The sequence below is a fragment of the Camellia sinensis genome, chromosome 3, assembly GCF_055761805.1.
Source record: "Camellia sinensis isolate YWXY chromosome 3, ASM5576180v1, whole genome shotgun sequence".
NCBI lineage: Eukaryota > Viridiplantae > Streptophyta > Magnoliopsida > Ericales > Theaceae > Camellia > Camellia sinensis.
In genome coordinates, this window is record NC_138963.1 from 71,746,733 (window position 1) to 71,764,030 (window position 17,298).

A 17,298-nucleotide genomic window follows, 5' to 3' on the forward strand; every position below is an offset into this window, starting at 1 on the left:
GAATGAAAAATATAGTAATTATGAACGTAATCTTCATTTTAGAATAAACCAGGTCAATCATTATGTTTTGTTTGTGTGTTTGATTTTTTGTGTCTTGTTTTTATTTTTATTTGTATTTTCACGTCTCATTGATCCTGTATCAATTCTTAACAAAAGTTGGCTTCATTGTTCCTAAATTGAGAGAAATTATTCAATATTTTCTGAATAAATTTTGGTGGTGTTCCAAATAACAGTTATTGATTAATATCATTAGATCTATCACTTTTGAGTTGGAATTCTGATAGATAATGTGTTATGTGTAGGAGTGTAAAAATAGCCCGCGACTCGTGGGCTATTCGAAACCCGCTCGTGGCCCCGAGTGAGCCTGACCCGTTTTAACCGCGTCTGGGCTTGGGCCCAAGTTCGGCCCGAGACCCTGAACCCAGGCATGATTCATCATTTTGAAGTCCAACCCGACCCGACCCATTGGCGCAGTCAAGGCTCAACCCAAGGCCTAGTGTCTTTTTTAGTAGAAATTAATAAAATTTTGGTAGAAAAAATAATAAAAAAATTGTTCAGGCCTGCTCAAGCCCAGGCCCACTGGACTGCCTTAAGGCTCAACCCACCGGCCCGCCCAAGTCCCGAATACCCTGGGATTAGGTCCAATTTCCTAACCCATGGATCGGCTCAACCCGAATTTTAACGGGAACCCACGAGACCCGACATGGGCCGAGCCAAGTCAAATTTACACTCTTGTTATGTGTCAATGTGTAAATGGAATGAAACATTATTCCAATAAAATTAAATTTTTTTTTTTGTAGATCAGAGAGATTCAAACTAGACAACTATGCATAAATGAAAAAGTTCTCGAGCACATAATATAGTGATGTGAGATTAAATATTTGTAATTATAAATATAAAAATTAATTTTGAACCATATTTGTCTCTCATTTGAAGAAATTCTTTTTGTGCACATAAAACAACTGTGGAGAAATTATCTCATAAATTCCGGTCGATCATGAGAAATATATCTACTCCACAACGGGTTGATTATGTACTTTTATTAATGTAATATAAATTATATAATAAAATTATTCATTGGAGTGGGTCATATTCAGATTGCCAAAGTGTGTATATATATATATTATAATTTGATATTTGACCCATTGGATCGATTAATCCGAGATATTAATTTCACGGTCTACTTGTAAGGATCCTAATTAAAGCTATGATAAAGCGTTATATGAACCGGCCACAACAAATTATTTACACTCCCAAACCCTATGCTTTGACCACCAGGCCAACCTCTTAAGGTTGATTGCAAAGTATGTTAGTTATTATTTTTTTAACAAAATTATTAGTTTGTATAATAGTTTTGCGGTTGGACTTATAACATAATAGTTTGGCTTTTTTCAAATATCATTTTAATTTAAGATAGCAATTGGATTTGGTAGGCTCATTTTAGATTCGATTCTGATGATCTAAACTATTCACTTTTAGGCCTTGTTGAGTAGAATATTTATGTAAAAAATTAAGATGATTAGATATAGGTAGCTATACATTTAAATTATATTTGTTTTAGAAAAATAGATGACAAATATAGTTTTAAAAATGACCATCCATTTTTTTGTAATATAAATGTGATTCAAACATATAGTTACTGATATCTAATTATCTTAATTTTTTGCATAAATATTTTACTCAACGAATTTTAAAATGTGAACAATTCGTATTATCGAAACGAGATATATGGTAGACTCCACGGATCTTTTAAATTCTCTCATGTTGAGATTTGGACATGATAAAAGCCCAACTATAAGATAATTAATTTATAACTATAACTTAAGAGTGTGAGATTCGTTTAGGAAGTGACATTTTAGATTTTTGATTCAAATATAAGGTGAAACAAATTAAATTATTTGAAAATAATTTTTAAATTTTTTATAAAACGACCTATAAAAATAGAAATGATGAATTAATCTTTTTAATTTTTTGACCTTTTAATTAATTTAGTCACTTTCCAAATAGCCCCACCTTAGCTTTTTCACTTTAACACGTGATTAATTGCTAAAACATATGTAAATGTCCCTTTTGAATGTACACATTAACATTTGATCTACAACAGGGATGATTAACCTTAATTCCTTTTCTTTTTCGCTTTAGGAATAATCTCATTATTGTGGTTTAATTTGATATAATATTGGTCTTACAACTAATATTGAATGTGCTTTGACAAAATGGATTTCCTACCAACCATGCTATAAATTAAGGTTGTTGTCATCATTGTTGTTGCTCATGCAGCATAATAAGAAGCCAGTCATATAATTTGTTAGTTTATGAGAATTGGGTCATCCTTTCTCATGATCACTTTCATTGACCATCATCATCTTCCTCTTTTTCTCCCATAAATATGATTTTTCAGTAACTTTTCATTTCATTTATTATAACAATCATCATTTAGCCAGAAGAACTAGATTTTCACTAGGCCTGAACTCGTACTTTATGCGGTTTGGTCTGACCCAAATGAGGTTGGGCCTGAATTTTGGATTTGAAACCCGACTTAACTCGCAAGCCCAACACATTGGCCAATCTATTTTCCTTCCCATTGGGCCGACCCATGAGAAGTTGACTTGTCATACTGGCTAAATTATAAAAAAAAAATAGGAAAAAAATTAAAAATATGGCTTTAATTGTAGCCCGTTGGGCTAAATTGCAAACTCGGCCCAACCCAAGCCCATTAGAAAAAGGTTTTTATTGGCCGGTCCTACTTTTTATTGTTATTCCCCTCTTAGTTCTGAATATTGCTCTTGTGCACCAATAGGTCCTGGAGCCTTTTTTTGGTACCGTTTTACTCCTGTTTTGGTCTGACCCAAATGAGGTTGGGCCTGAATTTTGGATTTGAAACCCGACTTAACTCGCAAGCCCAACACATTGGCCAATCTATTTTCCTTCCCATTGGGCCGACCCATGAGAAGTTGACTTGTCATACTGGCTAAATTATAAAAAAAAAAATAGGAAAAAAAATTAAAAATACGGCTTTAATTGTAGCCCGTTGGGCTAAATTGCAAACTCGGCCCAACCCAAGCCCATTAGAAAAAGGTTTTTATTGGCCGGTCCTACTTTTTATTGTTATTCCCCTCTTAGTTCTGAATATTGCTCTTGTGCACCAATAGGTCCTGGAGCCTTTTTTTGGTACCGTTTTACTCCTGTTTTGTTTTCTCTTGTGTTTGGCGCATTTCTGTTTGATTTTTTCCATCAAAATACTGTAATCACTACATGAAATGACTGTTTTGGCAACCAAAATATTGGTCACCAAAAGTCCCATTTTTGGTCGCCGAATCTAATTAGCGACTAAATTTTTTTGTCACCAAGTTTGTCGCCTATACCCTGTCGGCAGCAGTATTGGCGACTAAACTATTATTAGTCGCCGAAAGTTAAACATTTGGCTACTAAACTTTGGTTAGTCGGGAAAGGTGATCTTTTGGTGACTAAATTATTGATCGCTGAAATTAAACTTTTGGCTACCAAACTTTGGTTATTCGGCAAAGGTATCCTTTGGTGACTAAAATATTAGTCGCCGAAAGTTCTCACATAAAACTAAATTAAACTATTAGAGACTAAAATTTTAGTCACTAATAGAATACGTACATTTAGCGACCAAACACTTTAGTCGCCAAAGGATGTCATGCTTTTAGTGACTAAAATATTTAGTCGGCAATTAAACTTCCCTCATTCTAATTTGTTTTAGCTACTATGTGGTTTGGTCGCAAAGAGCCATTTGGTTATTTTTGCTACTAAATTATTAGTCACCAAAACATTTGCTTATATTTTTGGCTACCAACATATTTAGTCACCAAATACTATATTAATTTTTTTTAAAAATTTTTTGAACCACCTGTATCCATTATTAGTGCAACCTGTACCCTGTATAAACAATATAATCCATCAATATTGAATATATTATCAACCATTCAACAACGTGCATACATTTCACTTCCAACCATCCAAAAAATTTATATTCAACGTCGAATTCTAAATGTAATACAAATTCCATACGAACCAAGTATAATCCAACCCCAATAATTTAATTCCATACATAATCGAGGATTAACCAAATTTAATATCCAAAAGGAAATCTATACCACACCAAAAAAAATTTCTGTATCGCCCCAAAAACTAATTTGTACCACGTCCAATGCTAATTTCTATCAGGCCAAATTTTGGATATTTATCACGCCAAAAAACTAATTTGTATGAACCACTATATATACGGACGGAAATATAAAAATAATGCCCTTCCGTACTTGCCAAAAAAGGTCATATCCACATTTGTACGTCAAAAACCATCTGCAAAAAAAAAAAAAAAAAAAAAAAAAAAAAAAAAAAAAAAAAAATCATTAGTATTGACTAAATATTGGCCAATTTAAAATTAAAAAAAAAAAATATAAAACTCGAAATTAAGTAATCTTTCCAAATTAATCATTAGTTTTGCATACTCGAATATATATGAAATAAAATTTTTGATGTTCAATCTGAGTACATTCAACATATGAATCTAGTTGCTCTATTTGATGTTGCTAATAAATTGATGTTGCTATAAAAGTAATCCTAATAATAATTGGAAATTCAAACCCTTGAATCTAGTTGCTCTATTTAATGTTCAATCTGAGTACCTACAACATAGATTAATATATACATATTAGTCCTTCAAGAACTCATAATAACTGAAACATCAGTTAAAAAAAAACGTACCACAAACCCATATGTGCTACTCTCTATTGGCATTCCATAAATCATGAACCAAGCAGCATTACAAATGCATCCCAAAACTTTGAATAATTGGATTTTAAGGTTTAATAGCAACACAAGGATATGAAACTAGTATGAAACTAGTATAGTCAAGTGTATGCCATAGATATAAGGAGAAGAAGCCTAAAACAGATACACAAAACAGCAATCCTCATATTGATAACATCTGGGGCTACGCTTATAGCAATGAAATACAAGTGGTCAGATATGACAGTAAATCCCCCCCACCCCCACCCCCACCCAACCTTAACTCTGTGGGTATACGGTACATGTGTTCATGGTGGTGCTGGTGGCATGGGGTGGGGCAAAGCCAATTATTCAAATACATGAAAATTTACAGATCGCAAAGTAGAAACTTACTCATTGCATCAGTTTTTACAAGATTACTTTCCTCATTGCTGTAATGATCAATGCCTGATTTTTTACTAGATATTTCTAGTTTGGTACAGAAGTCCTCGGTTTCACCATCCACCACTCTAGAATTATCCCTAGAAGTTCCATTACCATTCTCCTGTACAAAAATCAAAACATCCTCTTCTCAAATAAAAAAATATTAAAAAATGCTCAGTGCAAGCACTTCTGAATGCTGCTAAGGTACATAACAAGTAAAAAATAATCAAAAGATAAAATAGATATAAGAAGAATATGGTCCAACCCAAGTAAACTCAAATCTCCAAACTTTTAAGAATTGTAACACTAAATTCTCTAAACTTAAAGAATTGTAAAATATTCCATTTTAGTTCAAACATAAAAGCGTGAGTAGCGTCTACCTACCAGAATTCTCTAGCCCACTATTCTATAAAGCACGAGCAGTGTCTACCTATCATATGAAATTTCCATGCAATTCAAAACATATTTATCATTCACACACTGCAGTAAACGAATTTCTCCACTTCATCGACTTTGCTTTAACTATATTAGCAATGTTCATAAATGGTCGATTCATGATAACAATGGCCACTTTAGCTGTTACCTAGGCATAATTTTCCACATTGTGATTCAATAATACCACATCATCCTTGTTCATCTTGTACCTCTATTCTCCTCTTCTTCAATGTGTAAGCAACCATGTTACTATGAGGCAGGCTTCACTACAAATACCATTCATATGAAATCAAGCAATGAGTAACCATTCATTTAATTTATTTCACATCTAAATCTTATCACAAAGAAGAGGAGAGCAAAGATTAGAGAAACGGTTAATCTGCACAGAAAGGGCTGTTTATACAAGTAACACTAACCTTATTCTTGAATGACTTTTGTTGTCACCGTCTGCACTCACAATTTTATTGTCTAGCGAGGAGGGAAATTGTAGACCCAATTAGAAAATAACAAAACTATGAATACAAAATGTTATAAAAGAATAACTAAGAAAACAAAAGGTTGATGCCTGATTTGAAAATTACTAACACAATTAACAAGTATGCAAAATAAGTACCAGACATGTCTTTTGCCTCCAGAGTTTGAGCCAACTTTTCTACAGTGATGTAAATAAAATAACTGTACGAAGAAGGAATTATAGTATCCATCAACAAAATTTCATTTGGAAACTTATATACTTATAGGTACGATATTCCCCTAAAATTTATTTGATAGGTATACTTAACTTATATGCTTCACCAAATCTAATTTATTTGCTTAGCTTAGCTTAATCAAGGTTACCTTAAGTACTTCACTAATTGTCCCATTAGCTTAATTAACCAAGCTTTAGTCCTAACCAATCATGCTTACTCCTTAATCCTTATTAGCCTAAATAAACTCTAGAGCTCTCTCTCTTTTTCTATATTCTTCTCTTTTGTTTTGTAGGAAATGTTGAGGTGTGTGTATGCATCACCAAGAATTAATTAGCTTAGTTAATCAATCTTAGTTATAATTAATCAAGGTTTAACTTAATCTTACTTAGCTTAATTAATCATGATTAAAGTTCACTAATTTTACTTAATTAACACTAATCCCGATTAGTAAAAACAATATAGCAGCAAAATCACAAGCACATTAGTCTAAAATATTTAAGCTCCTTGATTAGTGAATAGGGAAACTCAAAATTTACTAAATTCAACGTAGAAGTCCTTCCCTAACTCTCAATACAAGACATAAGGATTTCCATGTTCAAAGCTCTATATTAACATGTACTTTCAAACACATTCTCAAGTAATTATATTCTTTGGTTTGTCTTATCAAGGTGTGTTTCTCACTTTTAATTCTTAAGAAGTCTTAATTCAAGTAGACATATATCATAAGGCTGGGCTTAGGGTATTCAAGGATAAATAATAATATAGTTATATCACATTACATTCTTTGGGGTGTCACATTAAGTTTAAAACTTTCCTTCAATTCTACAATCTTCCTTTCAATCCCATCTTCTCTTTTTTCCGAGTGAGAGCTTTTGCTGCTTAGTTTTCCTTTTTTTCCTGATAGTATTGTTCATATACAATGCACTCTATTATAAATTACAATAGACGGTCACCATTTGAGGTGTAGTTGTTCAACACATTTGAAAAACTTGGCTGAAATTCTTAGGCTGTTGCATTATTCCCCTGCACATTTTCATTTAACTGATGTGTGTGCTTGTGCTTTTTTGTTTGTAATTTAATAGTTATAATGTTATTATTTTAATTCTTATATTTTATTTATTTATTTTTCTGTTTAAAAGTCATCACATATGATCCCTCTTTTCTGAATTATTAGGCTCCAGTTTTGGTTGTGGCTTGTAACTGTGCTAATTATCTTGAATGGGCTCTCAAATGTATTCTAAAGTATGCTTAATATTTGTGAGCATTTTTTAATGCTCCTGATTAATTTGCTCATATTTCAATAAATAAATTTAAGGGTAAATTAACAATATCTCCTTATAATTTGCCTAATTACATATTAGCCTCTGTTTTTTATTTAATAATTACATCTTTTACTATTGGTGAATGAGGGCTATTTCACAAGTACTTCCTACAAATTACGCCTTTCTTTCATTCCAGATCTAGTAAATTTCTAATTTCACAAGTACTTCCTAAAAATTATCCCTTTCTTAACAACCAAATCAAATATAATAAGAAGCCAACATTGAAGTTGTTCAACAACTATAAAGAATCAACATTTGAGCACAAAAAAACATAAAAATGAATTCAATAACAAAAAAATTGAACATTATGACTAACCTGTAAAGCAAAGAGCCTATCTTCAAACTGCATTTCTTTAGTCAGAAATCAGCTCCGATTATTGCCTTGCATTGATTGCTAAACTTCTTATTCACATATCTAAAAGCAAGTATTCAAGGCAAACAATACCAAATCCACATAAATAAAAGTAGAAATATACTAAAACAAACACCGCTAAATTCAACAATTAAACTAATAAACAATCCACGAAGGATACTGATTCATTAAAGAGGTCTTTCCGACACTGCAATGCACAAAACAAACAAAACATATAATTAGATCGAGCTCCAGTTGAAGAAGTGGAAGAAGAACTTGAAGAGCTCTGATTGAATCTATACAGCAAAAGATCTAAGGCATATCTATACATCTCAAAACCCCAGAATTGAAGATCAACGGGGAGAGAGGGAGGGGAGAGGAGCAACGGAGAGGGAGAGGGAGAGGGAGAGAGGCGCTGAAGAGAGAGAGAGGGTGAAAGACATACTTGGGATAATGTTCCAATGGTGGATCGACGGAGGTACGACGGTGCGAGAGAGATCGTAGAAGAAGGATAGGCGTGAGAGCGAGAGAGAGAAAGAGAAGCAGAGAAATTGGAGCTTATTTATTTAGCCAAAAACGGTAATGTTTTGCAAACCTACCCTTTTTTTTTCTTGACTAACAGATTTGGTCGCCAAAGACAGAATTTTAACTTTTTCCCGACTGAAAACTAGCTTCGTCGCCAATTAATTTAGGAACCCTTCAAAAATTCAAAATCCTCCCTTCAAAATTTTAATTAAAATTGTTAACTAAAACATTTAGTCGGTAAGAAATTTAGTTGTTCCAAAAAAAATTTTGGCGACCAAACTTTTGGTCGCCAAAAATAAAAAGTAAATTTTTATTTTTCATTCGGCGACTAAATAAGTTTAGTAGCCAACACTAACTATACAGCGACTAAAAAGCCAATTGTGACATTTTTAGCAACTAAAAATTTTTTTAGTCGCCAATTGGTGCATTTTTAGCGGCCAAAAATTTTTTTAGTCGCCAATTGTGACATTTCTAGTGACTAAATTTTTTTTAGTCACCAATAATCAATATACCCCGACTAAAAAAAATTAGTAGCTAAATCATGTATTTTCGCTGACTAATATAAATTTTGGTTGCCAATTCCACAACTTTTGGCGACTAAATTTTTTTTAGTAGCCAAATTTGGTCGCCAAAAGTGTAATTTCTTGTAGTGAATGTGAGTTTGGGTTTGTGATTTGGATTTCTGTGGAATTTTGTGATTTGTTAATGCATTATTGTGGAATTTCGTGATTTGTGATTTTAAGGTTGGTGTATATTTGGCTTTTGCAATTTGTGTTCTCGTGGAGAGAGCTCGATTTGTGATTTGGCTTTGTAAATTTGTGAATTTTCGGGTTTTTCGATTTCACGTTTGGTGTATAGTTAGATTTTGTGATTTGCAATTTTGTGGAAGGAGCTCGATTGGTATGTTTGATTTTGATTTCAATTTCGATGTTTTGGTGTTTTTTTAGTTTGAGTTTGTGATTTTGATTTTATTTTTGTTTTGTGATATTGTTGTTATTTTGTTATTTCTGCAATTGAATTTATATTTTGATCATGATATTGAAAGCTTTGAGATATGTATATGTAATGAATATTAGATTTTTTTTTTTTGGTTACAAAATTGTTTTGGTTGAACACAGGTGCTGGTTTATTATTTTCTACAGTGATAATATTATCACTGTGTATTTTGAGAGTGTTGTTGGATTAACCTTTTTCAACAGTGATAAATTTATTAGTGAGTATGGGAATAAGAGATGAAAAAGTTGCATAATGTAATGGCACTACAACAAAAAAGGGTTTTTATAGCACCCATTGCACGCCGTAAAAATCCTTCTATGACATGCAACATAACGTCATATTATGACTAGTTATGGAAAATCATTCGCTTTCAACGGCATGCCATAGTACGTCGTTAAAAACTATTTAACAACAAATTTTGTGTGTCGTTTTTACTTTTCTACCACTACTTTTGCATGCCGTAGAATATGTAATACAATGACTTGCTCAACCTGCCGTAGATAAGAACATACCACGACGTTCATTGCTAGTCGTTGAATATTCAATACATTAACCTATTTTGCCTTTCGTATATAGTCTAAGTTCCATAACATTTTTTGCATGCCGTAGAATATGTATATTTAAAATCAGCAGGTTTTATTTCACCTGTACAATATAAGAAAACATTACAAACAAGATTTACAAACATATATATATATATATATATTAATCAACCACCAAAATATTGTTTCAAACATAAAAAAAACTATTTGTAAGCTTCAAACATCCAAAAATTGTCTGTACATTACAAACCATTTAAAAACTATGTTTCTAAACATCAAAAATTGTCCTCAATTTCAAAACTGTCCAAAAATTCTAAATCATCCAAATAAATAAATAAATAAATCATTCAATCTTGCTAACCTGAAGTGGGTTATAAAGTGACATGTAGTTAACTAAACACTTTATGTTATATGGTAAATCAAGCTTTCAGCCGTTAGTGAAGCTCATGGAGAACAAACAATAAAGTTAACACATCACCTCACTATCAGATTCCGAATGCTCATCCCTTTGTACATAATCAGCTCCCAAGCTCACATCATCGTCTTGAATGCCATCATTTTCATCCTCACAAGGATCAAGCACACTCTTAACCTGCACAATTTCCAATTGCAAAACTCAAAATTTGAACAAGGGATCCAAGTGTCTTACTGTTAGTGGAGAAATAAGTGAAAAATGAGGCATCAAGAGACAACGTGAATCTAATCTGAGAATGGATGCATAAAAGACATATGCAATGAACACAACATTACTTTTGAGGTTATTATAAACATATAATTAAAAGCAGCACATGACAATAGTAGTGGCCACAAAGGGTTCCAGAAATGAGAGTTCAGTTCACTTAAAGATCACACATTTAGACCTCTATAATAAATCACAGAAGAAGAAGAAGAAGAAGAAGAAGAAGAAGAAGAAGAAGAACAGTTTGAGGATATTCCACAATATAATAATAATTTTTTAACAGATAAAAAAAGAGAGTACAAATTAAGCTAAAAGTTGTAACATACAATCAACCAGAGCAGGTAAATAGCCAATTCAGTTGACTTTGAGTCTTTGAAAATCTTGCAATTTCTCTCAATCCAAACATAGTAAATAGAGCAGGTAAACACAAGTTTAGAGATAGCGGCAGCCAAAGAACTACCCTTGATATTACTGGTTAACCAATCTACTAAACCTGTCCAATTTAATTGAGGAACATTTAGATTGCACATGTCCTGCATAAATTTCCAAACTGTATAGGAGAATGAACAATTAAAAGACAAATGGTTATGATCTCCAGTCCTAGTACCACACTGACAGCAAGCAGTAGAGTTCCTAGTACCAAATAAAACAAGCTTATCAAGAGTGTTCAGCTTATCAAGGATCAAGTCTTCTATTTTCCATAGTCCTATTTTATATTTACGTTAGCTTTTATATATATATATATATATAAGTAATATATTTATGTTATGGTTAGGGTTAGGGTAGTGCTAATGAGTTTACTCAATGTTTTATAATGTCTTATCGATAAGGGGTATATGCATAATTTAAATTTTTTCTATACATGAGTGGTAGCATGTGTGGCTGCCTTTGCAATCTAGATAAAGTAATGTTGTATTGTTTGCAAATACATTTTAGTTCAATTTAAATGGGTTGCAGAAGTCAAACTCTTAGTTTTGAAATTTGGGAACCATAGTCTAAGGTTTGTAATTTCTAGAAATTTGTACCAAGTTATGTAATGCTTCTAGTTCGATGGAGAACATACTTCATAGAATTTTATAAAGCTCCAATGAGGTTGTTTACTGTAATTTTGATCCTAAGAGTGATGTCTATAGACTCACTTAGTACATATATAAGTATTGCACCCTTAGTAAAATAGGAAATGATTGGTTCCTGAGATTTTTAAGAAATGATTGTGTTAGGTTTTTGTTCTTGGCAATCCTGTTTAACAAAACTCCTTTCAGTTGTAATCTTATTCGTTCTTTTAATTCAGTGGGGCTATGAGTATTTAGATGCGAATCCCACCGAAATTGTGCCTATGCAGAGGAGTTTGAGATCCTAATCCTACCATGTTGCCACTTCGCTGACTATGTGGGGGATCGAGCAGCCATTCCTGCGCTCGAGCAAAGATCGCGACTTTTAAGAAGTTTCAATTTCCTGCAAAAGTACTGGGAGTTTTTTTTCGCTTGAGCGACCATTCCTGCACACAAGTGTAGACCTTGTTTTGTCATACGTGTTTTAGTCGGTCCGCTCGAGCGGCCATTCTTGCGCTCGAGCGGAGATCGTGGATTTGTTTGCTATAAAAGCTGCGGTTTAGTCAGGTTTTAGGGTGCGGGTTCCAGATCTTCTTCTTGGGTATTAGGGTTTTCTTCTGGAGCTTCTTTGCTTGTTTCCTTTGACATCTGTGAGAGTTTAATCATGAATTGAGTGGATTACATCAAAGGGTTTGTTTAGTTTGTTTTATTCACAAAAGAGAGAGTCGTTCTTCGGTGGGTTCCGTGGAACTTGAGCTTGAAGCTTTGGCGGATTCCGAAGAGGCTCATTGTCGTGGATTCGACATCGGCATTGTAGATTCAACGTTGGGCAAGACAATTCCGAGGTGAAGACGGGCTGGAATAGGCACATAGGGGTTGATTTGATTCGGGTGTGGATTCGCTAGGTAATTAAGAGTACACTTGTGTAATTATTTTATGTCTTCTTAGTGGATTGTTTTGTAGCATTGGCCCGCGGTTTCTTTTATCACAATTGGAGGCGCTCCAATTGTGATTTTTCCATGTTAAAATCGTTGTGTTGATTTGTCTTTGATTGTTTGTTTGGGATTGTTATTTACTGATTAAAATTGATAAATAATCACAAATCAATATCTCAGGAATTTTTAGATTTTCCAGATTGTTTACTACTCAAATAGAGGGTATTGATATCTATAAGCATGGAAAAGGTGCCTTTCTGTATACTGATGTAACAGCCTTGTGCTTTTTTCACTGCATAAAAGCAACCGTCAATTCTCTTCAAGACTTTGAAAACACAACTGAAGTTTCCATTACCAATTTGCTGGAAACAAACAAATTATCAGAAAATTACACGAGTGCCAAAAGCCTGAAAATGTGGATTATATGTACAAATATTGCATCTACAAAACCTAAGAATTTGCTACAAATTGAAATGTACCTCAATTTCACGAAAATCTGTCCAGTAGCGTCAAAGGCCATCTCTACCAACAGTGGTAAGAAAAATACCTACAGAGTGAAGCTTGATAAGGTTAGGACATAAAAGTCAATGAAATAAGGACTCTGACAAAACAACAAAACCATATTGAATCCTACCTACCCTTGCCCCCCTAAAGTCCTTTTCATAATTTTGTCAATGGAAAGTAACTTGAAAATAAATGGCCTATGGTTTAGGATATAAAGCATGTCTTTGGCTTACTATATTCTCCTAAAAGTTGCATAATATGAGATGGCAAGTCTGGCCTATTTTCTAAAAACATGACTTCCCAATGCTAAAATAGTAGCTAGATTATATCATTTTAAAAAGTATAGGATTATTATATAAACAATACCCAGAACAATAATGGATATTTTGCAATGCCATTTCAAGAAAAAGTTCCCTAAATAGAGAAAAAAAATTTAAAGAACCCACCAAGCTTGTACCTGCACACTTTGACATTTGATTGCTGAAAAGATCTATATCAGTTTCTGAAAAGGTTGGTAAGCCATAGAATATGAAAGAAGGTCACTATTAATCTAGTCATTCTTGAACCAAGCTCCAGTAGTTCAGCACATTCTACAGCTTTAATAACAACACAGTCACATCATTAATAAACATGGGATAAGGGGACAAAAAATTAATTTTTTTTAAACATGATAGTTAGGGTGGGGAGGGTCATGGTCAAGGAGAGGGCAATTCCCCATTATGTGTAGCCCATCAAAATTCAACCAAAAAGAAAAAGAAAGATAACTCCATATCAGCAAATAACATTACATTTGTAAATTTTTTTGCATATTGGATTTTTAACTGTAGAACTTCATGTGTGAACTAATCGATATAATCACAACAGTTATACAATGCAAGTAAAATTCACTGTATTGCTAATTGCAGAAATGAATGACTAAAAAATGAAAAGAAATAGGGAACACTTGCCTCCAACAAAAACCCATCAAGTGATAGCCCTTCCATAGTCACAGACTGGGTGAACTGCACACACCTTAGAATCAAGTATCCAATGAGAAGAAATGTGAAATCCTATTCATTTCAAGAAGATGCCAAGTGAAACAAATTTAACAAATATGTGTAGTATAGTATAGCAATCACCAAGAGATTACATTCATCCATCAAGGATTCCTAAAGAATTACATCTAATACTTCTAAACAAGCTGTTTAGATTTCTCGCAAACCGAATCACAAAACATTTTGGAATAACTAGTTTGAATTCTCTAAACCAAAAATCAAAATTTATTCAGATCAAAACTCCAACTTAACGTCAATTAAATAATCAATAGTCATTCACAATCAAACAAGTTACAAATAATAGTTAAGTACGTTACCTTGAGACTAATAAACCCACAGAGGGCCTCGAATTCTATTAGTGCCAAAGCCATTTCAGGCTTATGATTATGAACCTTGAAGACATCAGGTAGAGTCTTGTGCAGAAACCCAGCAAATTCCTTATCAGGATGGGCCTGTATTGACAATGCCTTTGAAACTAAAAGTACCTAACACATTCCAAATAATCAAAAATCTATTCAATCACTTTAATACACAAACCATGAAATTCATAATCAAAGCAAAAAGACCAAAGTGTTTTTACCTTGAACGAGAAAGGAAGAGCAACGCCCCATTTCTAATAACCTTATCGCCAAGAACACCAGGGACTTTGGCAATCCACGAGTTCAAACTCAAACCCACATAGTCTGAACAAATCGACACCTTATTATTGAAGCTTTGGAGGACGAAGAAGGGTCTAGACTTGTGAGTGCCCATCCAGAACTCAGCGTAAGGCTTGGCTTCGTCTACATCGACCCTAGAATTTAGAGAAAACAGCCTCGTAACACACGATTGACAGCCGAATCGACCCCAATCGTAGTCCTGCATCGAACATCTCAGTCTCTGCGCCCTCCTCTTTTGACTCGCCAAACCATTAGCCTCCATCAACATCATACAAGAAAAACCCCTTCCGTAGTGCAAGAAGAAACTCTTTCCGTAAATTGTGACTGTACCATTGTCATCAACGAGATATTGAAACCCTAGAAATTTAGGAATTTCTAGAGAGATGGCAAAGCTTCTCACACCGACCCATTATAGCTGAATAATTTTTTCCACTTTTAAAAATTACTTTTGTCTTTGGTTTAACAATTAAAAAGATTGAAAACTTGGTTGCCCTTCTCTCAGTGGATGTATATGTTCTTTTTTTAATATATATTTCTTTTTTTGGTGAATTGGTGCCAAAAAATTTCATTTGGCAATTTTTTTTTTAACATACAATTCACGACATGTAGTGTGCATCGTAAAAAGGCAATAGTTTTAACGGCAGGTGATGTGTGCGTTGTAAAAAGTGCAATAGTTTTAACGGCGGCCGTTGTGTACACTATGAAAAGTGCAATACTTTTCATGGTTGGCGTATGTGTATCGTGTATAGTTGATATATTAACGGCATGCCATATGCATGTCATAGAAAGTTTTATTATTTACGGCAAACATTGCAAGCCATAAAAAAATCATTATTATTACCATTCACGGCCTATACAATAGGCACGCCATGGTTGGAAAATTATTTATGACGTGCAAAAAAAGCAAGTCGTAAAGGTGAGAAACTACGGCGTGCATTTATTGTATGTCATTAATGTGGTGCCGTAAAAACTCCGTTTTGTTATAGTGTGGTAAGATTCAAATCGAGTTACCATGCCTAATAAGTGTAAGCCTTATTCAGCATTTCATTCTTTTGGTCTTGTAGTAGTGTTAACTGTTAAATTTATCACTGTTGGTTTTTGGATCTGTTTGAGTTGGTTGATAATTTTATCACTGTATTAGATTTTGTTTTAGGTTGTTTGAGTTGTTTGCTGAAATATAATTGTTGTTTGTTGCAGGATTTATAGTGATGGAGAATTCTTTGTTTCTTATGTGCAAGTTTAGAGGTGTGACATTGGTTATCAAGTATAATACTGGATTTAATTTCAAAGATTTAGTATATAAATTGTGTGCAAAGTGGAGTGAGTTAGTTGATAGTTCTTTAAATATATCGTATTCAATGCTTGGACATTCTTGTTGTGGTCTACAAAGTGAAGAGGATTTGGAGGTTATGGTTGGACTCGCACTTTCTTGTAAGATTCATCGTATTGATGTTTTTGTTAAGTGTTATTCTTTGGGTGAAGGTTATATGATTTGTGATGGTGAAACCAGTAGTAGTAGTAGTAGTAGTAGTAGTAGTAGTAGTAGTAGTAGTAGTAGTAGTAGTAGTGTTGTTGTTTGTAAAACTGATTTTTTGCCTTCATTTTATTCAAATCAACGGAAACCTTTACTCTCCGATGGGTTGGCTAATTGTATAAAAAGAGTGGAACAAAGGTTTGCTCAAGGAGTTGTTGAATTTCAAGATGTGTTGTCAAAGTATTCTATTCATTTCGGTTTTGATTTTGATTTTGTTAAGAATGATAAGGATCATGTCACTATTCATTGTAAGAGAAGGACTGATTTGGGATGTTTATAGAGCATGCATGCTAGAGTGGAAAATTCTAATAAAGTTTTTGTTATTAAACAATCCGATGATGTTCATACATGTGGATCTTCTTTTCGTATAGTTAAACATGCTAGGATGACTTCGAGTATGATTGGTGGGCTAATTTCAAGTGAGGTTCGTAATAAGGCTTTGACATCGGTCGGTTAGTGAGGTGGTTTGTGATTTCAATGACTTTTATGGAATAGAAGTTTCTTATCGGTGAGCTTGGATAGGTGTTGAAAAAGCAGGGGGTGTTGTTTTTGGTGAGTATTCATCATCATTTGACGATATTCATTGGTATGTTGATGCCGTTAATGATGCTAATCTAGGGAGTATTTTTTATATGGAATTTGATGTTGATAGTAAATGAAGACATTTCAAATGCTTTTTTTTTCACTTTTGAGGCATGTATTCATGGTTTCAAGTATTGTTGGATAGTGTTGATGCTTTATGGAACTTTCTTGAAATGAAGACACAAAGGTTGTTTATTGGCTGCTACGACAAAAGATGATAACCAAGGTATAGACACCCCATTTTTGACCATCCTCAAGACTTGGACGTCATCGTTTGAAC

The 17,298-nt window shown here is 33.4% G+C and overlaps 1 protein-coding gene across 16 annotated transcripts; it reads right to left on the minus strand.

The window, feature by feature from the left end:
• Window positions 1-3,742: 3,742 nt before the first annotated feature.
• On the minus strand, window positions 3,743-15,382 carry LOC114310349 (mannose-6-phosphate isomerase 1-like). 16 transcript variants are annotated; one of them, XR_014364112.1, is made up of 12 exons: window positions 14,824-15,382; window positions 14,561-14,728; window positions 14,157-14,220; window positions 13,185-13,252; window positions 10,518-10,631; window positions 8,158-8,184; window positions 7,941-8,039; window positions 6,227-6,288; window positions 6,030-6,081; window positions 5,823-5,879; window positions 5,149-5,299; window positions 3,793-4,326 (listed from the first exon to the last, which is right to left on the minus strand). XR_014364112.1 is itself a non-coding variant. In XM_082919994.1 (8 exons), exons 1-3 carry the CDS (start codon window positions 14,852-14,854, stop codon window positions 14,094-14,096), a joined length of 306 nt encoding a protein of 101 aa, XP_082776120.1. In that variant the 5' UTR covers window positions 14,855-15,382; the 3' UTR covers window positions 3,747-4,326; window positions 5,149-8,039; window positions 8,158-8,184; window positions 10,518-10,631; window positions 13,185-13,252; window positions 13,656-14,093. The 16 variants fall into 16 exon arrangements, 2 of the variants coding, with proteins under 2 accessions (XP_082776120.1, XP_082776119.1); XR_014364114.1 differs by lacking the exon at window positions 6,227-6,288 and having other exon boundaries at window positions 3,794-4,326; XR_014364115.1 differs by lacking the exon at window positions 5,823-5,879 and having other exon boundaries at window positions 3,794-4,326.
• Window positions 15,383-17,298: the final 1,916 nt, after the last annotated feature.